At 36.1% G+C, this 25,087-nt stretch overlaps 1 protein-coding gene across 2 annotated transcripts in view; it reads left to right on the forward strand.

The window, feature by feature from the left end:
- Nucleotides 1–25,087, forward strand: part of ppm1bb (protein phosphatase, Mg2+/Mn2+ dependent, 1Bb) — a 47,323-nt gene that overhangs the window by 9,187 nt on the left and 13,049 nt on the right. For both annotated transcript variants that reach the window (XM_007235649.4, XM_007235648.4), the window contains exons 2-3: nucleotides 18,447–19,292; nucleotides 23,474–23,591. In XM_007235649.4, the coding sequence (XP_007235711.2) occupies nucleotides 18,462–19,292; nucleotides 23,474–23,591 (949 nt within the window). In that variant the 5' untranslated portion in view covers nucleotides 18,447–18,461. The remainder of the gene's footprint in view (nucleotides 1–18,446; nucleotides 19,293–23,473; nucleotides 23,592–25,087) is intronic.

Raw genomic sequence — 25,087 nt, forward strand, 5'->3', positions numbered from 1 at the left:
TTTGTCTGTACTCAAATGGAAATTTAAAGGAAACTTTTATTAATGAGAAAGATCATTGCTTAAGATCATAAAGTACAATCTTTCACTTTTAAAAGGGGAAATTCACACTGGATTCCTTGTGAGTCTGTAATGGGTGGGCTTTCTTTTAGTTTTTGTTTTACTGCCTCGGTTTTTAAATCTGTTGTGTAAATTGATAAATTTCTGTTCTTGTTACAACTCTGGACATCACATAAGTTAAGGAGCAGTGTGTCCTAGGGGTGTGCCATATCATATCAGACGTGATAATATCGCCAACATTTTTGAATATTGTGAACGATATCATACCCTGAAATATCGTGCCATATCATCCACCCCTAATTATCACATCAGGGTACTACATTTTTTACTGTTTTTAGCAAAAGAATAATTCACACTGTTCTCATTTCCCATTATATATCTACTAGAGACAGAATATATCTGTCCAGTATATATTTGTCATATATTTTACTTTAATCCTGGATATATGGAGATATTTAAAGTGTAGTATTAGTATCACAACATTCTGGATCATTGGCTTCTATTACAAATATTGAATCTTTTTTTTTTTTTTTTTTAATACCTTATTTAGCGGTGTGCCATATCATATCGTAAGCAAAAATAAAATTCGTTTTTCATATTTTTATTTTGTTGCAGTAGTGTATTCTTAAAAAAAAAAATTTTGCTAAAGTGTTTTGTCATATCGCCAAGAATATTGTTATTGCGAAAATACCATGAAATATCGTGATATTATTTTAGGGCCATATCGCCCACCTCTAGTGTGTCCTCCCCTGCAGATGATCGTCAATAGTACTGTGAGAGACAGCTGATAAATGTCAGGTTTAAGTTCATTTTTATGCTCTACTTGCATAAATTTTAATTATATAAAGCATTAAGCATCACTTGTCAGGCTTAGTATCAGTTTACCCAGTTCACTTCTCTAGCCACACATTTACATCACTTCCTCTTCAGATTGTCTGTTTTCCAGCTGAAATAAATGAGCTGTACAGGGCTGGGATAATAACATTTAACTGAGCTTTTAACTTAGCTTTAGAATTTCTTGGGTTAAACTGCAATATAACAGTGATCAGGTCAGTACTTGGACTGCTGCCCCACTCCAGTCTGGTGTTCTGTTTTTTTTTTTTTTTTTTTTGCTGGAGAGGTAAAATCTTATCTTATCACTGTGATAAATGGCATTATCTATGATTTAATCACCTCTTAAAAGGCTTTACTTTTAATTAAATTAAGTTTTTAAGTAGTGTCTGTGTGCAAATCTTGTGCAAAGTGTAGGTTTGTTAGCTGCACTGTGATTCAGATGACCGCTTAGCAGTTGACCTTCTGTATGTTTGAATTAGCTGAATTAGCTATATATATATACTTATATATATATATATATATATATATATATAAGTAGAATATTCTGCTTTGTAAGCTGAACTCGATTATTAACTACTGTTTAAAATCACTGGCTTTTAGAATTGACCTGAACCCTGGCAGCATGACGATGGCTGCTCTGGCTTTAGTTATAGAAAACTGCAGCTTTGAACTGGCTGATGTGCTCATACCACCATACATTTTTGACAATTCAATCGTTTAAGAGACACAATGATCTTGATTGTGAGGAAGTAGCATAAACGTTCTTGGGTGTCCTGAGTTTGTGTTTTATTTTTTTTTTTTTGTGTTTTTTTTTTTTTTTTACATTTTGGTTGATAGAAAAATATGAATAATTTAGTGTCCTTCATGTGCTTCTCAATGAATGGCCTTTTTTAACGGCGTCATCACAAGACTGTTGTAAAACCATCCAACTGTTTAGTGTAACAGTCAGAATGACGTTTTCTTTGATGTTGCTTTGAAAGGTGTTAATCTTCAGACATCTGTTTCCTGTTACTACAAGTGTGAGCAATTCTGACTTGATAAGTTTCTATAGATCTGAGTATTTTAAGTAATATATATATATATATATATATATATATATATATATATATATATATATATATATATATATATATATATATATATTATTATTATTATTATTATTATTATTTTTTTTTTTTTTTTTTTTTTTTTTTTTTTTCAAAATAGTGGATTTTTTTTTTCCTGTTCTTTAAGTTTAGGCAACAATTAATTTTACCGAGTAAAGAATCATTTGTGTTCCAACTAATTTGACAATTATTGGGCTGATCGGTTCTTGGTTGGAAGGATGTAGTTTGGCACTAAATGCTTTAAAAAGAACTAGAACTGTAAGGTAACTGTATGTGACTATTGAGTATGTGCACATCATGATGACTATGCTTAAACAATATATCGTGCAGCCCTAGTGCTAATACTGTGGTAGCGCTGTTGGACCAGACTCGTAGTCGGAGTGCTAACACTATAGTAGCGATGGTCAGTAGTTACTGTAAAGGGTTAGGGATCTGGCTGAAGACTAGAGTATCTATGGATGGTTTTACTGGTCTTTTTTGGCACCTTGTGTGATGTCTGATAAATAGGCCTAGGAAGAGTTCTCCTGTTCCAGTGAATCACTGCCCCTGGATACTACAGGTTCTAGAAGCTCTATTGATGTGTACTGAATTCCTTTTTTTTTTTTTTTTTGCAAAAGTGTTCAATTATCAGATAGTTAGTTATTTTTCTTATGTCGTTCTCTCTCCACTTCCCCTAACTTGAGGTTTTATTTGGGAAAGTGAGGAGACTGGAATTGTCGAGGAGCTGTATTCCTGCAGTGATCTCATGTAAGCTGGAGATGCCATGGGCGAGGGCTGCTGAACGCAGTACTAAGTACGTGCATTTAAACATTGTGTTTATGGGATTTGTCCAAGCCATGTGTGGTTGACCATTAGGTCTGCTAATAAATCATATTTTTATTGCAGCACGGCTGTTCTTGATGGACACATCCTTAAGGACTGCAATGAATGCACAGATCTACTTACATTACATGTGCAGCACTAGCTTGACGTCAGTACATTAATGGAGCGTAACATTACGAAACAGTACGTGCTTCCCAGAGCCAGCTCTGCACTGCTGTACTGTGGAAAGAGTGAACCGCTTAACTGTGTGGCTAAAAAGGCACAACCTGCACTACCATCCTTAACTCTCTGGATCTCTGACCAGTTCTCATGGACCTCCAGACAGTCCACGTGTTTTTGCCCTGTCTTTGTGTTTGAGCAAAAAAAAACTGAGCAATCAGGGTAAAATTAATTAAGTTGCAAGTCGTTCTAATTTAAGGTGCAGCATTAAAAAGACAAGGGATGCACAGAATTTTAGGCAATGAAACTTATTTGGCCGAAAATGCAAAAGTTGCAGCATCAGACTTGCACGAGACTCATGATTAGAATAGCACTGATAAGATAAATCTATAAATGTGCACTGCTGAGGTACATTATTGATAAGGAAAGCACAACTGAAGTAAATTTGTGGTTAGAATAGCACTGCTGAAGTAAGTTTATGGTTGGAATAGCACTTCTGAAATAAGTGTGTGGCTAGACTTGCACTGCTGATGTAAATTATTGATAACTGAAGTAAATTTTTGATTAGGATAGCATTGTTGAAGTGACCTGATTGAAATGGCACTACTGATGTAAATGTGTGGCTAGAGAAGCACTGCTGAAGTGAATTCATGATTAGAATAGCACTACTGATGTAAATCTATTAAGTGCACCTCTGAGGTAAATTCTTGCTAAGAATAGCACTGTTTTTTTAAATTTGTAATTTAGAATAGCACTGCTGGAGTGAATTTATGATCTTAGTAGTGTTACTGAGGTAAATTTAATGATTGAAAAATAGCATTTTTGAGGTAAATCTATGATTCAATGATTACTGAAGTACATTCATGAAAATAATGGCACTACTGGAGTGATTTTTTTTAAAAATAGAACAGCACTGCTAAAGTAATTCCATGATGAGAAAAGCCCTACTGAAGCAAATTTCTGATTAGAATAGCACTGGTGAGGAAAATCTACAACAAAATAAACACTTTTTGGGTAAATTCATGAAAAGAATAGCACTACTGAAGTAAATGTAATATTAGAATAGCACTGCTGAGGTAAAGTCATGATCTAGAACAGCACAACTGAAGTTAATGTATAATTAGGACAGCACTGCTAAGGTAATTCCATGATGAGAAAAGCACTACTGAAGCAAATGTCTGATTAGAATAGCACTGCTGAGGAAAATCTACAACTAAATGAGCAGTTTTTGGGTAAATCCATGATTAGAATAACACTACTGAAGTAAATGTATAATTAGAATAGCACTGCTGAGGTAAAGTCATGATCTATAATAGCACTACTGAAGTTAATGTATAATTAGAACAGCACTGCTAAGGTAATTTCATGATGAGAAAAGCACTACTGAAGCAAATGTATGATTAGAATAGCTCCACTGCGGAAAATCTACAACTAAATAAGCACTTTTTGGGTAAATTCATGATTAAAATAGCACTGCTGCTATGTTGGTATGTTTGCTGGTGTATTAAAAAGCTTAAGTGTTCAACAAATATTTTTAAATAGGAATTTTGTAATCATATTTTTTCTTTAAACAGCAAGACAAATGCACTTAACCTTTTTATGAAAAATATGTCTGTGTTCAGACTTTGGTCAGACTTTTTATCTGTTTTTTGTTATGTTTGGTTTAATCCAGATTTATTTATTTGAGTTCATCTCTAATAAAGATCATTGTGAGAAATTGAAAGGCTGTGGCATACTTATAGGTGCTTATAAATGAAATTCATTTGAATTTTGTCTCTTTTTGTATTATTCAGAGATAGATTTTAGAGTCTTTGGCAAACGGATCTGTGCAATAAATCATTTAAATTTTTAATAAGTTTATCACAGTTGATTAAAAGAATTGTACGTTTAGCTCTTGACAGCTGTTTAACACATTGTACATTTAAATGACGTGATTAATGATCACATTGATTCATTTGCAGCCTTTCTGCAGAGCAGGTAGGAAAACAGTGGCAGTGACTGAAACACCGTAGCTCTGTAAAAGCAACAGGGAGTACAGTAGAAATATGCGCACAGTAACATATGCACTGTATAGAATGAGTACATGCAAGCTGTGTGGTTGTATGCTTTATGGGCTTGACTGGGTGTTGGCCAGCATGACTCAGGGTTAACTCTTTAGCTTCCACTTCCCCACGTGTGATTAGCACTGTGTGAGAGAACGCTTCAGCAGAGCTACTGAGAAACGTTCAGAAGGAGGTGTGGAGAGGGAGGTGTTAATGTATGAAGATGGTAATGTGTAAGACACACGCTAGTTCTTTAGTAGGGCTTGTAATATCATACTATGGTCAAAATTAATATCACAATATCTTTCTTTATTTCAGTTGATACAGTGTAATTTCAACATTAGGGGTGGGCGATATGGCCCTAAAATAATATCACGATATTTCATGGTATTTTAGCGATAACGATACTCTTGGCGATTTGACTGAATTAACACTGAATTAAACATTTATTTCAAGAATACACTACTGCAACAAATTAAAAATGTAATTTTATCATTACATATAATATGATAGGACATACCCCTTTAATAACTGAGATATTAATGAATACAAGAATTTTATCAGATTTGTAACAGAAGTCAATGAACAGAAGTCAATGAGCCAAAATGTATTGAAATTAATAATGCACTCCAAATATCTCCCTTTTTCCAGAATTGATTAAAGTAAATTAAATGATACTGGACATATATATTCTGTCTCTCCAGTAAATATATAACGGGAAATGAGAACAGTGTGAAGTTTTCTTTTGCTAAAAACAGCAAAAAAGTAGTATCCTGATATGATAATTAGAGGTGGGTGATATGGCACCATATTTCAGGGTATAATATCGTTCACGATATTCAAAAATGTTGGTGTTATTATTGTGTACGATACAAAATGACACACCCCTATTCAACATCTATAGCTACAGACAAAAGAGCTAGAGCATAGAGTGCTCACAATGGATTCCTGCACCTTAAAGTTCTGAAAAATTTATTTCCCAATTCATTGAATGCACCCTGCAATAAACATCAGTCAGTGACAGTTGCTGCAAATTATGTTTATTAAAAAATCTGAAAATATTTGTATTGAAAATATTTGCATTTTAAATATTAATTAACATTTTCTATTGCGATTTAAGTCATAGACAAACAATTGGGCAAATATGTTTATATTTTTTGTATGGTTATGTATACTGGTCAGTAGGCCTGCCCAATAGCTATTTTTTTTTATTGGACACTACATATCTCAGAAATAATTGTGATAAATGATATTATCATTATGATGTCATTATGGGATAATGTTATGTCACTGATATGATGGTATAGTTACACCCTTTTGATAAGTAGTAGGCTTGAATGTTCAGACCTTGCTGACAATATATTTTGATCCAACTTTATAATAAGTATCTCTAATAACTAGGGCTGCCACGATTAGTCGACTAGTCACGATTATGTCGACTATTAAAATAGTCGACGACTAATTTAATAGTCGATTAGTCGTTTTTTTTTTTTTCTTTGTTTTTCTCTCCAAACTGCTGCGACTGCCTTTCTGTCCTGGACGCACATGCGCAGTAGTGGAAACCGGGGTAGGTAGTGGACGACATCTCAGGACATTATACAGACAGGCTCTGGTTTCATGGCTACCCCGCTACAGAACTCAAAAGTGTGGGATCACCAAGAAAATAAAAGTGAAACGCGTGCAATGCAATATCTGCAATGAAGAACTTGCCTTCCTCGGCAGCACAACCGCGATGCACGAGCACCTGAAAAGGAGGCATGTTGTGGCTGATTAAATGACGAAGAAGCTAAATTGCTATTTAGCTGCTAAAATTAGCGTAAACAGAGCGTTAACTTAGTACTTAACTTACTCATCTTGATAGCTTTAAAACAGAGGTCACTAATAGGCGGACCACGATCCGGATCCGGACCCAGACGTTGTCACAAATGCCGTCCCAAACCGATAAACTACAGAGAAGGATTTCATTCTGACAGTGGCTTCTGTTTTCAGTGCTTTTCGGTGCAGTAAACTCACAGATCAGTCATGTGTGGTGTAAAATCACCAAACGCTCTCCTCTGCCAATCAGATCTGTGCAGACCGCTGCCCTGTGTACGGTAATGTACACAATATCTGGACAGAGAGGCATTTTTTATTAATATACTTTTTTTTCATAATAGTTCAAACAACCTCACGGTTGAGATGTTTCATAAATGCCAGTGCCTTATCCTTATTTTACACAGTTGTTTACACTTTATGCTAAACAGTAAAATAATTGTCTGTTACAACAAGCTGCATATTTCATTAAAGGTTTAATGAACTATGATTTTAATTGTTTTTATTTTTAGTTAGCATATAGCTGAAATCTAATGTTGGTTGTATAATAGCAGCTGCATTCTATTGTGATAAACTGTGTTTTATATTCAATTAACGTATGATCCGATTAGTCGACTAATCATAAAAAATAATCGGTGATTAGTCGACTATAAAAATAATCGTTTGTGGCAGCCCTACTAATAACTGCACTTACACATTAATAATCCATGTAATAAAGTGTAACTACTGGTAAAAAACACAAATTAATAGCTTAATTACAGTGGTACATGTTTTGTAATTAAAAGTGTATTGGGGCTGCAATTGTTTCTCCATATATTCAACAATGTTAGTTATAAAAATTTGTGTACTCCAAATGTTCATTGTCAATTAATTTTGTAGTGCTAATAATTTACAAAGTACTGGGGACAGAAACACAATGGGAGAAGGGTTGTGCGCTCAATAAAACAGTCTACACTCAACCTGGTCTATGTGTCTCCAAATGTATTCAAACAAAACAGATTACATACAGGTGAATCCCAAAAAAAATTACAATTATTGAAAAGTTACTTTATTTTAGTAATTCAGCTGAAAATGTGAAACTCCTTTATTAAATAGATGTATTACAAACAGAGTGATCTATTTTAAGCGTTTATTTCTTGTTGTTGATTTATTATGGCTTACAGCCAATGAAAACCCAAAAATCAGTGTCTCAGAAAATTTGAATATTATATAAGACCAATTGGTACTTTTGGCAGTGTGGGCAGTGTGCCAAGTCCTGCTGGAAAATGAATCCGCATCTTCATAAAAGTTGTCAGTAGCAGAGGGAAGCATGATGTGCTGTAAAATTTTGTGGGAAAACAAAACTGCACTGACTTTAGACTTGATAATAAAACACAGTGGATCAACACCAGCAGATGACATGTCTCTCCAAACCATCACTGATCATCAGTAAATTTTACATTTTATTTGTAAATCAAGGTAACAGAGTCTGGAGGAAGAGTGGAGAGACACACAGTCCAAGCTGCTTGAGGTCCAGTGTGAAGTTTCCACCAATCAGTGATGGTTTGGAAAGTCGTGCTAATCATCTGCTGGTGTTGATCCACTGTGTTTTATTATCAAGTCCAAAGTCAGTGCGTTTTTTTTCCTGCAAAATCTTACAGCACTTCACTTACTGCGCTTCCCTCTGCTGAGAACAACTTTTATGGAGATGTGGATTTCATTTTCCAGCGGCACTTGTCACGCTGCCCACACTGCCAAAAGCACCAATTGGTCTTCTATAATATTCATATTTTCTGAAAGAGAGATTTTTGGGTTGTATTAATTGTACATGCACCTGTATATGCTAGAATGTGTGTAATGTCTTTCTTTTTTCTTTTGCTGCTACTTGAACAACAAAATATCTTTAATAAAAGTCTTTTCCAGTGCTGCTCTAGATTTGCTTTAGATGCTCTAGAGTTTGACACTAATCTGTATCTGCTTTAGTTATTGAAGGGTTTAAATTGATTGTTAACCAAAAAACGGTTCTGGTTTTTGTCTACAGTCTGTAAGCACTCATTTGTGCTGTGTTTGTGTAAGCCTGATGAACTGTAGTTCCTTTTTTCATTGATGTTGTATTTCTTGGCAGCATTTTTACAGGGGAAGCCTGTGTTTCAGGTTTCACTCTGTGGTTTCTGACAGGAATGTCGCCACAACAGTTTCGGGGGGCGAGAGGTCGAGAGTTTGTGGTTTCGGCCGTGATAAATGGGGGCGGGAGTTACGTTAGTGAAGTGAGAACTCCCCTGCACTCTGTGTTTCAGCGTGGAATGGAAGTGTAGTCCTAATGCTCGTCTGGTAGGAGTGTAAAAGGTGGGCCGTGCCTTTCGGAGAGCCGTGTTTACTCAGCTGAGTGGAGCTGGACAGATATAGCCTCTCTCCATAAAGGGTCTTGTTGCTCATCTTTTGTTTTGATGCCTAGGTGATGCAACACGTCCTGTGTTAGATGGAGGGAGTGTCCTGGAGCAGTGAGAAAGGGCAGTGAACTTCACATTCTGGCTTAAGTGGTGCAGAGTATGGTGAACAGGTGTTTATCCAGTCGAGCTGTCAAAGTGGAGCTTCCCTTTTATGAAATGGTGGTTTGAATATGGATTCAATAGCATAGATTTTTCAATAGCACTTTCATGAAGCCTCATGCTGCGGATCTCCTGTTCTTCCACATCCTAAAGAAGTTCTGTTAAATGCAGGTTCAGTGACCGGAAAGACCACTGAAGAACATTAATCTTTATTGTCATATTCACACATATTAAACAAGTTTGCTTTGTGATGTTTCATTACCATGCTGGAAGTATGTTAATACACAGTACTAGGAAGGTCACAAATAGAGGTCGGACAAAATACTGATATTGCAATATATTGCCAAGCTTTCTCTTGCAATACTTTAATACGTGGCATCATATATTTAGATATTAATATATTTATTGTATGTGGTGGCGCTTTAATCAAATGAATAGGGTAAGACTGCAGTAAAGAATATTGGTTGGTAATTTCTGTGAAACTGACACCAACAAAAATCTATCAATTTTTAAATGTAGAAGTATGTTATCCTCCCAAGTTACACAAATACTGTGATGTGATTTCTGTGATTTCCACCTCTAGTCACAATCTACCCTTCTTTTAATTAACAAGCTCAAAGCACGCCAATCAAACATTTTCTTTCTCCATTACTAAACCTCTTGGTCATCTTGGACTGTGGATACAAAAGAGATGCACAGTTTCTTCAGCTTGACTTGAAACTGTTCATTGGATCTTTGGTATCCACAAGCTAGATGTTATTAAAGGATTTGACAGATTATATCAGCGTTCTTGTGTGTTCAGTGTTCGTGCTAGGGGTGGGCGATATGGCCCTAAAATAATATCACGATATTTCATGATATTATCATGATAACAATACTCTTGGTGATATGACAAAAAAAATTAAAATACACTACTGCAACAAAACAAAACTTACTTTTTATAATTGTATACGATATGATATTGCACACCTCTAACTAAGATATTTAAAAAAAAAAACAAGCAGATTTTAGCAGATTTGTAACAGAAGTCAATGATTCAGAATGTCATGATACTAATAATAATAATGCACTCCATATATCTCCATATATCCAGGATTAAAGTAAAATAAATGATACTGGAAAAATAAAATAATCTGTCTCCAGTATATATTTAATAGGAAATGAGAACAGTGTGAATTTCTTTTTTTGCTCAAAACAGCCATGATGTGATAATTAGGGGTGATTGTTATGGCACGATATTTCAGGGTATAATATCGTTCACGATATTCCAAAATGTTGGCGATATTATCGTGTACGATACAATATGGCACACCCCTAGTTCGTACTGTTGTGAAAAACCTGAAAGATAGGGAAGGGAAAGTTAGGGGAAAATACAAATACCCAGAACGTTTTGAAAAAAATCAAGTCGTGGAAATTAGGTCTGCAAATCTTTGTGTTTCAGTTTATTGATGGAAAAAATACAACTATTTTGAGCTAACACATACTTTAAGCTCAGAGTTCATTCAAAAGTTTAGCCCTACACAAAGGAGCTCTTAGGATCTGGCACACATTTTATTATTAAAGATTGTGTCAGCAATTTTTTTAGATTTATTTCAGGCCTACTATAATCAATTTTTATTATTTAAGGGGTATTTAATTAGAGTTCAGTATGGTCCAATTAGCGAAAATTTCGACAGGCCAAAGTCCAGACCGATTTTTAACTTGTGTTCTGATTCAGTGCTATATCCTGTTAGGTTAAGGAAGTTTACCATCTTCACTTATTCCCAATTTTGATTTCAAGCTAACATTCCTGGTGTTATTCTGTATAAAACATACGCCGTTCTGAAGTTAAGTTTCAATTCTAATACAGTTGTTGTGGAACTTGCCTTTGGCTCCTGTCTACGACCAAATCACAGCCAAATCAGAGCCGGGATGTTATTCGTGATAACACACTCCCTTGAGTGTTGTATTGCTTACATATCGATATTGTTTCCCAACCTGCTAGACATTTTCCTTTGATGTCTCTTGTTAACAAGCAGTTTCGCCAGAAAGCCGACAGGAAGCAGAGAAAAAGAAAGTAGAAATTTTGACTCTTGCATCGTTTATAAAAAAATACAAAAGGCATTTATTTATTTATTTTTTTCACATTGTGTCTAGAATTTGATGCTTTTCAAAGAACAGTTCCTTTTCCAATACCTCTAAGAAACTAAAACTACTTTTAAAATTGATTTCCTGTTCCTCTACTTCTTTATCTTTCCCAGTATTAGATATTAGTATTACCATTATTTTGGCTTCCTTTGGCCCTTTTAAATATTTTACTGTTTGCATTGGATTTTTTATATCCTTTGTTGCTTATGTACCCCATCATTTGTAACTCTATATTTATATTTATAACTGCCCAAAGTAATCGTGGTTGGTATGAAAAAGCCCTTTATAAAGCTTACCTTCCTCCAGTGCCGTGGAGGGGTGGAGCTTTAAACAGCTAATTGGTTAGACTCAAGATATTTCAACACAAGTCATTCAGCTACCTTTTCTGTATGGTTACTGTTCTTCGATCAGTATCTTCTTAAACAAATCAGTGATTAAATACAGAGGAACTTCTTTTAATCCAGGATCTGTTGTAAACTCCTGTGTCAGCAGAGCCAAGTGTTTTAGAAGCTCTATCAATTAGATACATTTCAATTAAATAAGGACAGCTGTGTTTTATTAAATCAGAGTTAGTAGTAGGAAAAAGGGGCACAGTTACTTGCTGAGGGTACAGACAGTTCCATCTTGGTGGATTCAGATTGGTAGCAGCACCGCACTGTACTGCAATGCCTGGTGGACAAGTGCCATAACACTACGCTTGTAGTTGGATCACTGAATGAATCTAAGTCCCCTGTTTAGTGTGTAGCACTTGAAGTTGCTTGGCGACGCCGCAGTGTTTACTTTATTTTTAGAATAGAGTGCAGGCTTACTAGCCAGCCAGATTAAGGAAAATAGGGGTAGAAGTCACAAATGTGCTTAATCAGGACGAGGGTTACGGTTCATGAGGTTTATACTGTGTCTCATACAGGGGAAAAGAACCAAAAGAAGCCATTACACCAGATTTTATTAAAAAGTAAAAATAAAAAGAGCTTAAAAAAAGCCTAAAAAGGACCTTGAAGATATGTAAAATGATCTGTTAGTGGCATTCTGTCATACACAGTGAAGTAGTGCAGTGATTCTGTTCCTTTTTGTACGTCATCTGTCTGGACCTCTTCTGCATTCTTCATGTCTAAATCTATGTTCAGCCCTTGTTCTCACGCTCACTTGACCCTCAGGCATTCAGAGCTTCTGTGTAGGCTAGAATGTGGAGTTCAAACTGTTCTTCTCTGTGGCCTTGTGGCCTTGCCCTTCATGTTTTGTTTAGGTTTTTTCTGGGGTGAATATATGACCAGTGGTGCTTGAAGAATGCTGGACTTTCTGTCCAGTAGAACCGAGGCATGAGGTCAGCTTTGCTATGTATAGCGAAACCATTGTGTAAACTTTATACTGTATCAGCGCTGAGGTTAATGGTGTAAATTAGTGGTGTCAATCAATTATATAAATTAAATAATAATAAATCAGATTACCTACAACAATATTCTATGATAAACAGCGATTAAGCCCACTTGTAGGCCTGTCGCGATAACTATGTTATCGACTTACCGTACGATAAGTTTTGCTGACGTCGATAGTAGCCATTGGGGGCGTGAGTTTGTTTACATGAGAACGAGTCGCGCTGTGCGGCTCTCTCAGACAGCGACATCTATCGGTTAGGAAATGTATGTAGTGGCAGGCAGAGAGTGTTTCATTATAAACACATATAAAATTAAAAAAAAGAATCTGCAAGTGCCTTTGTGCTGTGTCCAGAGTTTTTTTTTTTTTTATTATTTAATGTAAATGTTGTTACTTTTTGTTGTTTAATATTTAGTGCAGTTTTCTCAGAGTCCAGAGTGCTTGTACTTTATTTGTTTAAGTTATTTTGCACATTAAAATATTTGTATATTGGAAGCCCAGTGTCTGTTCTTAGTAATAAAAAGTTAGTTTAACTGTAAAATAGTGTAATAGTATTATTATGTTAGTATTTTATTACTTTAACACACTGTCTTAAAAGCTTCTTTGGGAGCCCAGAAGCAGGTAAATGCATTTTTTTATAATTCCCCTTTAAAATGACAATATTATCGTTTATCGCAATAATTTTTGGGACAATATATCGTCCTAAAAATTGTGTTATCGTAACAGGCCTACCCATTTGTTCTTCTTAAGACACAAGTATAATAATATATAAAATGCAATTATTTTAATATTAGTGGTGTCAATTAAAATACTAGTGTATACTTGTATGTTTGAGGGGACATAAAGCCAATGTGGGGCGCTGGAATAAAGAATGCATGATAAATTGCACAGAGGAAATGTTTTTAATTTAATTGGAAACATCTTAGGTTGTTAAAGTATTTCTGATTTAGAACTTAATTTGACGAGTATAAAAGGATGTTTTTACACTTGTAGTTTGTTTCAATGGTTTAGATCAGATTAGTTTGTTTATTTGGAGCGTTTCTCCATTTGTTTGGTTTGGTTTCACACAGGCATAAACCTGAATGCGCTAAAATACACACCAATAAACTACGCGAGCACATCGTCTCCTCTGATTGGTCAGCGCTGTCTGGCACGGGAGCAAGGAAGAAAATAGATTGAGAAGATTCTGAATGCTGAAAATTTGCAGCTGCACCTTTGAAACACAGTGTTTTAATGGGACATGAAGTGCAGATGTAATAAAGGGAGTCGTGCGGCTGCGAGCAGTGAATGCAGCACAGGCCGTGCTCTTAGTGTGTAAACAGCATGGAGCAGCAGCAGAGACAGCATTTGTTCATAGCAGTATATTATCTGGCTAATTTATCAAATTAAACTGAGCCTTATCAGCAGTTTAGCTCAATTAAACAGAAGTATATTTGATAGCTGGGTCGGATCGAAATCAGATCACGTTCTCACCACAATCGAATCACTCCAGAAAAAAAAAAAAAGTGGGGCGGGGCAGATTAAAACAGAAGTTAAGATTTAATTTGGTGGCATGAGTAGTTAAGTTAAAAACAAATAAAGCAATACTGATTCCAAATGAATCGCGTGTGTTAAACTGCTGTGAATGTGAAAGACGCTGGCCCTTCCCAGGTAGAGTTGCATGCCTTGATACCTGATGCCGTTCCCTTTAATAACTGAAGTGCTGATCACAGCCTGTATCCCTCATGGAACTTCTGGTTTGTTATGCAGGTGCTTGTTTTTATTTCTATGGCAATTGCTGCTGGGTAACAAATTTGGAATTATGATATTCTGATTAATACTGACCATTAATTGATCAACTACATTTAATTTATTTCCTACGTTGTAGAGTAATGTTGAAGTCTGTATTAATGAAATGAACATAAAAAAAATGTGATTTTGAGGTGATTTCATTGGGATGAGCTGGAGCTTCACAGCGTGAGGGAAAAGCAGCATCTATTGTTCAGCACCTCCAGGAACTCCTTACTAGATGACTCTCCCTCATGAAGACCCTAAGATTAAAATACCAGGAGTGTGCAGATCTGTCCTTAAAGATGAATGATAAATGTCTAAAGTATAAAACATATTCTGGTTTATATAATAATTTTACATGTGTTCCTGGGTAAAAACAGAGCATTTCTGTGATATATTTGTATAGTTGTAGATGTTTTTTTTTTTTTTTTGTGTGCTCCACTGTAAAATAGTCTCGCACTCGCAATCAAACTAAACTTTTTTTTTATTATTATTTATCTTCTGAGAACTCTCCTCCTTGCTGTTGGCTGGGCTATAATGTCTGTTTATGGCACCGAGAGAAGGACACCGGATGGAACTTCTGACCGTGTGTTTAAAGCAAAGACTGTGTGTTAAACAGAGCGGGGCAACGTATCCCCTCAAACATAAAAGTATATAATAGTATTTTAATTGACACCACCATTATAAATATAATGTCATTTCATATTTCTTATATTCGTTCTTCTTTTTACATTTAAATGTCCATTATAAAAACCATCTTGCATCTTAAAAAGAACAAGTGTGATTAATTGCAGTTAATCACAGAATATTGTCGTGAATAATCAAATTAAATTTTTTAATGGATTAACACAACTAGATTTAAGATGAAAACAAATTGTGTGGTTTGAAGTCTATATTAAGGGTGTGCCATATCGTATCGTATGCATGGTGAACAATTTTATACCCTGAAATATTGGGTACTACTACATCAGGGTACTACTTTTTTGCTCTTTTAAGCAAAGGAAAAGATGATACTCTTCTCATTTCACATTATATATCTACAAAAGACAAATTATTTCTGTCCAGTATCATTTATTTTACTTTAATCCTGGATATATGGAGATGTTTGGAGTGCATTATTAGTATTATTAGTACCATGACATTCTGGATCATTGACTTTAGTTACAAATCTGATAAATTTTTTATTTATTTATTTATTATTTTTTTTATCTCCGTTAGGGGCGTGCCGTATCAAATCGTATGCAATAATATTTCATTTTCATTTTGTTGCAGTAGTGTCTTAGTCATTTAAATTTAGTGTTTTTTCATATCACCTAGAGTATCGTTATCACGAAAAATACTATAAAATATTGTGATATAATTTTAGGGCTATATCGCCCACCTCTAGTGTGTATATCCTGTATGATATAAAAATTTAAATAAATAAAAATGTTAATTATTGTTTTAAAGGATTTTGAAGGTTAAAGTGCACATTGTTCTGATGATAAAACTCTTTTTAAATGCTTGTGCAAGTGCTTATCTCCTATGCATGAATGGGTTTAGAGGCGTGTGCCATCTTCCCTGTCTGCTTGCAGCAGTTTGTAACCTAAGCTGGGCTTGTGGAGGGTTATAAATAGTGAGGTGCTCAGAGTGGGTGGAGTGGTCAAGCAGACAGGCTGGCAGACCCAGGCATGACGGTGCATAACAGCCACAGCCTCTACCCCCCACTCAGAGAAACTGCCCCCACCGTGGACGACGGCACTCCACCACCTTTTTTGGGCACATGCCTGCCATGCCTGTCGTTTGTGGAGTAGAGAGCAGTGGCAGCAGCAGCGTGGGCTGGGCTGGTACTCCGCTGTCGGAGGCTACAGGCGCGGCAGTAGATGGTTGATGTGATCTAGGATCTCCTGTATACTGGAGCTTCCACTGGAACCGGGTCCTGCTGACTGCTGTTATTTTCTGGCTGGAACAACAGAGCGCACACTGGCTAGTGCTCATAGTGAAGCATCTAGAGAGTCAGGTGGGCCGGGTGGGTGGCAGATTGACCTATCCTGTGACCTCTCTAGTTAGATCAGTTGATAAAACTTTGCTGGTGGGAAAACCAGCCCCATTGTTTGTCTGGCCGTTAGAGCCCAGGGTATAGAGCATATCTTCTGTAGCATCCCATTTGTCTAATGGTTTATTTAGAGTGGTAATACATTTCAGAGGCTATTTCTGGAGGCGTGTAATGATCTTAGGGTTGAGGTTTGCTCAAAGCAGCTTAAAGCTGCTCCACACTTGGAGTGCTGAGTACAGTGGAGAGCGGAGATGTAGTATTAAGTGCTGCATGGTGCTTAAAAGAATGTATTTTTTTTTTTGTAGAGACCACTTAATAATTATGAGTAAAATCTTTGATTTTACCAAATTGAAAACCTCTGGAATATAATCAAGAGGAAGATGGATGATCACATGTCATCAAACCACCAAACTGACCTGCTTGTATTTTTGCTCCAGGAGTAAAGCAGCATAAAGTTATCCAAAAGCAGTGTGTAAGACTGGTGGAGGAGAACATGTCAAGATGCATGAAAACTGTGATTCAGAACTCTGAAACTTTATGAATATGAACTTGTTTTCTTTGCATTATTATTTGAGGTCTGAAAGCTCTGCATCTTTTTTTGTTATTTCAGTCATTTCTCATTTTCTGCAAATAAATGCTCTAAATAACAATATTTTTATTTGGAATTTGGAAAAAAAATGTCTGTAGTTTAAAGAATAAAAAACATTGTTCATTTTTACTCAAAAGTATACCTATATATAGTGAAATCAGAAAAACTGATTTAGAAACTGAAGTGGATAATTTTTTTCCAGAGCTGTATTATGATTGTGTGTAGGCCTGTCAAGATAATTATAATAACTATAATAATACATACATACATACATACATACATACATACATATAATGAATTATTGAACAGTATTTGGACAGGATCACAATATTTTTGTTTTTTTTTGCAGACTTTGACATTGTCCATTATAATTTTCTTAGCATTAATCTGAATGAGCTGGTATTTTGACATGTATATTTTTAAATTTCGATTTTTTTAACTTATGTAAACAATGTATTTGGGACATTTTAGAAGTGTTTATTCCCATTTATAATCCCATTTATATATCCTGGGTGTAACTTATTTATTTATTTATTATTTATATTATTTTATTATTATATATTCAGTGTGTCAGTGGCATTAAATGGAAAATGTAGTTTATCACAACTATTTCTAAAACCATATACTGTCCAAAAATAAAAAAATAAAATGCATTGGCAAAACTGTGTAATTGTAGTATGCCTGTGAGGTAAGCTTTTAACAGTGAGATTCCTAATCCGGATACCCCTCTCAAGAGTACGTCTGTCAGCGGAGCTGATAACTTCACTATTCACATAACATAACACATTCACATAACTCCAGCAAACTGTGTAGATCACATCTGACTATGACATAAAGTATAACACAAACAGTAAGAAATAAAAAAAATGTGTTTATAGTAGTGGAATTTTTTTTAGTGGTGAATACGCAGTGCTTTTTGATTGCGTTTCCACCGATCGTCCCAAGAAAAAAAAAATTAATACAAAAAAGACTAGTACAGAATTTGGGGAACAATAAAACTATGCTCATAGGGCCTTATTTATTCAACTTATAGGCTCTTGCTTATCAGATGGACAGTTTTCTAGTATTAGATTGGGTATAGTGTTTCTCTTCGCAATGTAACAAAAGTTATCAATATTAAAAGTGACAAAGTACCCGCAAACAATGCTTTAAATTTCTCATTCTCTCCTGTTCTCTCTCTTAACTCTCACGTAGACGGTGTCCTGAGACATGGGGGCGTTTCTGGACAAACCGAAGACAGAGAAGCACAATGCCCACGGTGCAGGAAACGGCCTGCGCTTCGGCCTCAGCAGCATGCAGGGTTGGCGGGTGGAGATGGAGGACGCACACACAGCCGTGGTAGGGCTTCCTCACGGCCTGGACGACTGGTCCTTTTTCGCCGTGTACGACGGCCACGCCGGCTCCCGGGTCGCCAACTACTGTTCTAAACACCTGCTAGAGCACATCATCACCAACAGCGAGGACTTCCAGCCCGGTCCCGACTCCGTAGAGGGCGTAAAAAGTGGCATCCGCTCAGGCTTCCTGAAGATCGACGAGTACATGCGCAACTTCTCAGACCTGCGGAACGGCATGGACCGCAGTGGCTCCACGGCAGTCGGCGTGCTGCTATCGCCGGAACACCTCTACTTCATCAACTGCGGGGACTCCCGGGCCGTGCTGAGCCGGGCCGCACAGGTGCGCTTCTCCACGCAGGACCACAAGCCCTGTAACCCACGCGAGAAGGAACGAATCCAGAACGCTGGAGGCTCGGTAATGATCCAGAGGGTAAACGGATCTCTCGCCGTGTCGCGCGCCCTGGGCGACTACGACTACAAGTGCGTGGATGGAAAGGGACCCACAGAGCAGCTGGTGTCGCCCGAGCCGGAGGTATACGAGATCCCCAGAGTTCCAGATGAAGACGAGTTTGTGGTTCTGGCCTGCGACGGGATCTGGGACGTGATGAGCAACGAGGAGCTGTGCGAGTTCGTGCGCTCTCGGCTTGAGGTGTGGGAGGACCTAGAGAAAGTCTGCAACTCTGTGGTGGACACGTGTCTACACAAGGTCAGTGTGAAGGGTGGAGTTTTAATGTCTATTATAGCTTTCACTTATACATGGTATTTAGAGATGGGAATCTCTAGGCACTAGAGCTGGGCGATTATAATCGTCAACAAAAAAAATCTCGATTATTTTTCAAATTATTATATATTTTTTTACCTCCTACTAAAATTCTAACTACAGATGACGAAGAAATGGTTCAAAACTATGTTTACTTTTTGCGGCCCGTTTCCTTTTTTGGAGCGGCCCGCGAGGTATTTTAGAAATAGAATGAAAGTTGGCCCGCTGTTAAGCAGGTTTTTATAATGTGAGATTCAAAGTTTGAACGCTAGGTGTCAGAAACGGGCCAAATAGTCTAAACGCGGCAAGAGTGAAGTTGTAGAGCAGAAAAACGGGCCAAAGAGTCTAAAAGCAGAGAGAGTGCGCAGTTGTGGCGCAGAAAAACGGGGCAAAGAGTCTAAAAGCGGAGAGAGTGAAGTTGTAGCGCAGAAAAACGGGCCAAAAAATCTATAAGCGGAGAGAGTGCGCAGTTGTAGCGCAGAAAAACGGGCCAAAGAGTCTAAAAGCGGAGAGAGTGTGCATTTCTAGCGCAGAAAAACGGGCAGAAGAGTCTAAAAGTTGCTGTAATTAAGGAGTTTAATATTAAGAGACATCATGAAATGAAACATCAATTCGAAAAATCTTAGTTTACACAACACTGTCAAAGATAGATAAAGATAGTAAGTCAAGTAAAATGGTGTGTAAATGAAAGTCAGGAAAATGTATTGTTTAAAGTGGTATATTTCATAATGTGTTTTATTACAGAGTCCCGTGTGGCCCGTGACTTCAAATAAGTCAGTGATCAGTGATTCGAAACATCGTTTACAAGCTCATGCGTTGATTTCACACTCAGCCGCAAAGAAACTCAGACAGTGGATTAAACTTCAGAACCAGAGTTTCTGACTGAAATAAAGATCAGAAAGTTATTGTGAAAGAAACAGCAGCGCGCATTATTGTTTAACAATATTTCTTAAATGCTGACCATACAGCGATGACACTTAGAAACGGTAGGATTACGAATTCCACACTGCTAGTGTCCACTGTTTTTCACTATGAGCTTGGTACGAGCTTGGTCCATTATTTACTGTGAAGCTTTAGGTGTATTTATTGTATAATTGTTTTAGTTTGCAGTTTATATGCATGCACTAAATATTCTGCAACATTATTTGCTGCATTTTATTAATTTATGTTATATTATTTATTTTGCCACATTATGATTATTCTTTTATACTATTATACTCGATTCCTGAAATTAATTAATTATTTTAGTTTTCCTATATCGCCAAGTATATCGTTATCGCAAAAATACCCTGAAATATCGTGATATTATTTTAGAGCCATATCGCCCACCCCTAATGTAAAGATAAAAAAAATTGCGATTACCATTTTGAAAATCGCATTCAAACTGTAATTCAAATTAATCGAATTAACAGCGAAAATCGCCCAGCACTACTAGGCATTTTACGATTTGATTACGATTCAGTTATCTTCTGTGATGTGATTTTTATAAAACGATTATCGATGCAACTTGATTCACAGGATATCATTGCTTGACTACGTGGTTCTTTTACAGGGAAGTAGCTGTAATGATCCATAAACATTCCTAATATGTAATAGGCTCTTTGATAATATTGCTATTTTCTATGAAAAAAACCATAGTTATTTCAATGAAACAAAGTATTAATACAAAAATCTAGGATTAATGTTGTTAGGGTAATGGTTAGGCAAGTTTTAGCCACAATATTAAAACCAGCTACAAAAAAGGCAGAATCAATGAGGTGATTATAATATTATGGCTGAGCAGTGTAATGTGTTTATATACAGAGCTGGTTTTTATGTTGTGGCTGATCTGTGTTTGATCTTTGTGTAAAAAAGTATCACATAAAGCATATAGTAGAAAGTTACACATTTTTCATAGGCTTTTTGTTGCTTTATATACACACAGGAATGGATTCACACAGTGGCTTACATGATATTTAGGTGCAAGTAGATTTGAATAATTTTCCCTGAAATAATAATATTGTTAATAATAACACAAGGACAACAATAATAAGAATTATTTGTTTGACATTTCCGCAACCCCTAATGATAATAGTATTTTAAAACATTCTGTTTCTGGAATTTTACTGCAGTCAATTATTTTAAAATGAGTTAAATAGTCAGAATTACATTTTTATACACCTGGTTACAGTGACCTTATTGATAGATCTTGCATGGATGTGTTTCTGCAGTCGTCTATAACATTTAATTATTTATTTATTTATTTTGGAAATTTGAATTTTGCGATGTGCAAAAGCATGCAGGCTATTTATATGGACTCAGTGGGCACCTTGTATAGAACACCACACTAAGGCCCAATCCCATATGTAGCCCTATATACAGCTCTTGAAAAAAATAAAGAGACCATTTAAAAATGATTTTCTTTGATTTTAATAAATTGAAAACCTCTGGAATATAATCAAGAGGAAGATGGATGATCACAAGCCATCAAACCACCAAACTGAACTGATTGAATTTTTGCACCAGGAGTAAAGCAGCATAAAGTTATCCAAAAGCAGTGTGTAAGACTGGTGGAGGAGAACATGATGCCAAGATTCATGAAAACTGTGATTAAAAACCAGGGTTATTCCACCAAATATTGATTTCTGAACTCTTAAAACTTTATGAATATGAACTTGCTTCATTTGCATTATTTGAGGTCTGAAAGCTCTACATCTTTTTTGCGTTTTTTTCCAGGCATTTCTCATTTTCTGCAAGTAAATGCTCTAAATGACAATTTTTTTTTGTCATTTTATGTTATCCGTAGTTTATAGAATAAAACAACAATGGTCATTTTACTTAAACATAAACCTATACATAACAAAATCAGAGAAACATTAAGGTCTCTTAATGTTTTTTTCAGAGGTGTATATGTAGCCCTACCCCTTGTTTTCGAGTGTCATCCTGATAAGAATTGGGACAAACCTGATGTGTTGTCAGATAGAAAAAATAAAGAGTTGAGAATAGACAAGCAGTATCAGTAAAAAAGCAGTTGAAGACGTATATTATTTTAAAGTTTATTTTATTTGCCCTTCTTGCAGTTTTACAATGCATTTCTGTAAAACTTTTTACCATATTTTTCTCCAAATCATCACTGATTGGTGGAAACTTCACACTAGACCTCGAGCAGTTTGGACTGTGTGTCTCTCCACTCTTCCTCCAGACTCTGCTCCCTTGATTTACAAATGAAATGTAAAATGTACTGATGATCAGTGATGGTTTGGAGAGACATGTCATCTGCTGGTGTTGATCCACTGTGTTTTATTATTAAGTCTAAAGTCAGTGCAGTGTTTGTGTTTTCCCACAAAATCTTACAGCACTCCATGCTTCCCACAACTTTTATGGAGGTGTGGATTTTATTTTCCAGCAGGACTTGGCACACTGCCCACACGGCCAAAAGTGCCAATAGGTTTTATATAATGTTAAAATTTTCTGAGACACTGATCACTGTGTGTAACACAAATATATAATATGAGCGTCACATTTTGAGCTGAATTATTAAAAATAAAGTAACTTTTCAATGATATTCTACATTTTTGAGATGCACCTATACATAATTTTATATGTTGTACTGTGTGCAACATAATTGTCTAATTTGGTATATGCCTAAGTGAATAAGTGAGTGTACAGGTACTGTAAGTGTATTTATGTGTAGATATACAGTAAATGAAACCAGTGCTTACAGTAACCATGTAATTTATTTAAACAAGATGACTGTTTCTTTGTTTCTTTTAAATCCTATTTAAGTATTCTATATTAAGTTATACAATTCTGTGGAATAGCCTGCCCATTACTGCTAGTCTGCAGGGTTAGGAAAATAGAACTCCCTTATGGTCATTTATAATCTTGCCATACTTTAGAGAATGTTTCCCCCTCGTCTTGAAACATGCTGTTAGAGATGTTCTGGTTATTGTATCAGAACAAAAAGATGTCACAATTTCCATTCAAAGTAAATACTGGCAAATGGAACAGGGAGCACAGATTTATTACAGTTTACATTAGCACTGGTACTATAAATGCGAACACTGAAGCTTTTTCCCCTCTCGTCTTTTCTAAAACAAGTACTTTTTCCCTTCTTCCTTCAATATATTTTCTCTTTTTCCATCCAGGGCAGTCGCGATAACATGAGTGTTGTGTTGGTGTGTTTCCCAAATGCACCCAAAGTATCAGAGGAAGCAGTAAAGAAAGAGGCAGAGTTGGACAAGTTCATAGAGTCTCGTGTTGAAGGTAAGAGAATCTCATCCCTGTCTTAACCCGTAAGAGCCCAGACCCAGTTCTGAATGTTAATAAAAACTTCTAATTAGAATCAGTTCAATTGATTTACCAGCTTATTTATTGTAATAAGAATGCACACAACTGTAAATGTTTAAGGTTGAAGTCCAGATGTTAAAAAAATATATATTTTCATAGCAAAAAATTATGAAACATTAATTTTAATTAAAGCATTTGAATGGTTAAAATGAAGGGAGCAGACCTGTAAATCTTTGCTAAATTTCCTTCAGCATCAATTCTGTCTGTCTGTCTGTCTGTCTGTCTAAAACAGACTCTGGTTAATTTGTACTCTTAGTGCGGTTCGATTGAGCAGGTGTGAAAACAGTAATCGCACTCTGGTTCGGACCAAAACAAACCACACCAAGACCCTTGTGGGCGTTTGCACACCTGTAGTTGGTTTCTGTGATCCAGTTTATGATCCAGTTGATGAGTTTGTGTATTTGGAGCGTTTCTCCCTCTGTTTGGTTTGGTTTCACACAGGCATTAAAAAACCTAAACGCAACAAAATGCTCACCAATAAACCATGCAAGCACACAGTCTCCTCTGATTGGTCAGAGCTGTCTGGTGCGTAAGCAAGAAAGTAAATATAGTGAGAAGATTCTGTGTTCCAGTGCGTGTATATATATGTGTATATATATGTGTATATATATGTGTATATATATATATATATATATATATATGTATATATGTATACACGTATATATATGTATATATACGTGTATATATATATATACATATATATATATATATATATATGCACAGTCTGAAGCTGCTTTAACACAGAACGCTGAAAATTTGCCGCTCTGCTTTTAAACACAGTGTTTTCAATTGGACGTGCAACACAGATGTACCTGTAGTAAACGGAGTTGTGCGACTACGAGTAGTGAATGTAGCACAGACCGTACGTGTTTGAGAGCGTTTATTCATAGCTATGGTAATTAGCATTATCGTGCTAATATATCAAATTAAACTGTTCCATATCAGTAGTTTAGCTCAAATAAAATAAATATATTTGATAGCTGGGTCGGATCAAGACCAGATCACATTCTCACCACAAACAAATCGTTTCAGAGTTTGTTTGGGACTAATGGGTGTGGTCTCAGTCTGGTTGTTGTGTTTTGCACCTGTTACCTTAGCATACAAACAAATCAAAATCCGTTTTAACCAAACCAAATAGTGCAGGTGTAAAAATGCCCTGAGAGTAGGTGGTCTCGATCCGGTTTCAAACTAAGGACGTTTTTACACCAGCACTATTTGGTCCGGTTAAAACGAACTCTGGTTCGTTTGTAACTTTAGTGCAGTTCGATTAAGCAGGTGTAAAAACAGAACCGCACTCGGGTGCAGATCAAAAGAACCGGACCGAGACCAGCTAGAGGAAATGTTTTAGTTCCGGTCCCAAACGAACTCTGGAGCGGTTCGCTTGTGGTGAGAATGTGATCCGCTCTTAATCC

The sequence above is a fragment of the Astyanax mexicanus genome, chromosome 15 (assembly GCF_023375975.1).
Source record: "Astyanax mexicanus isolate ESR-SI-001 chromosome 15, AstMex3_surface, whole genome shotgun sequence".
Lineage (NCBI taxonomy): Eukaryota > Metazoa > Chordata > Actinopteri > Characiformes > Acestrorhamphidae > Astyanax > Astyanax mexicanus.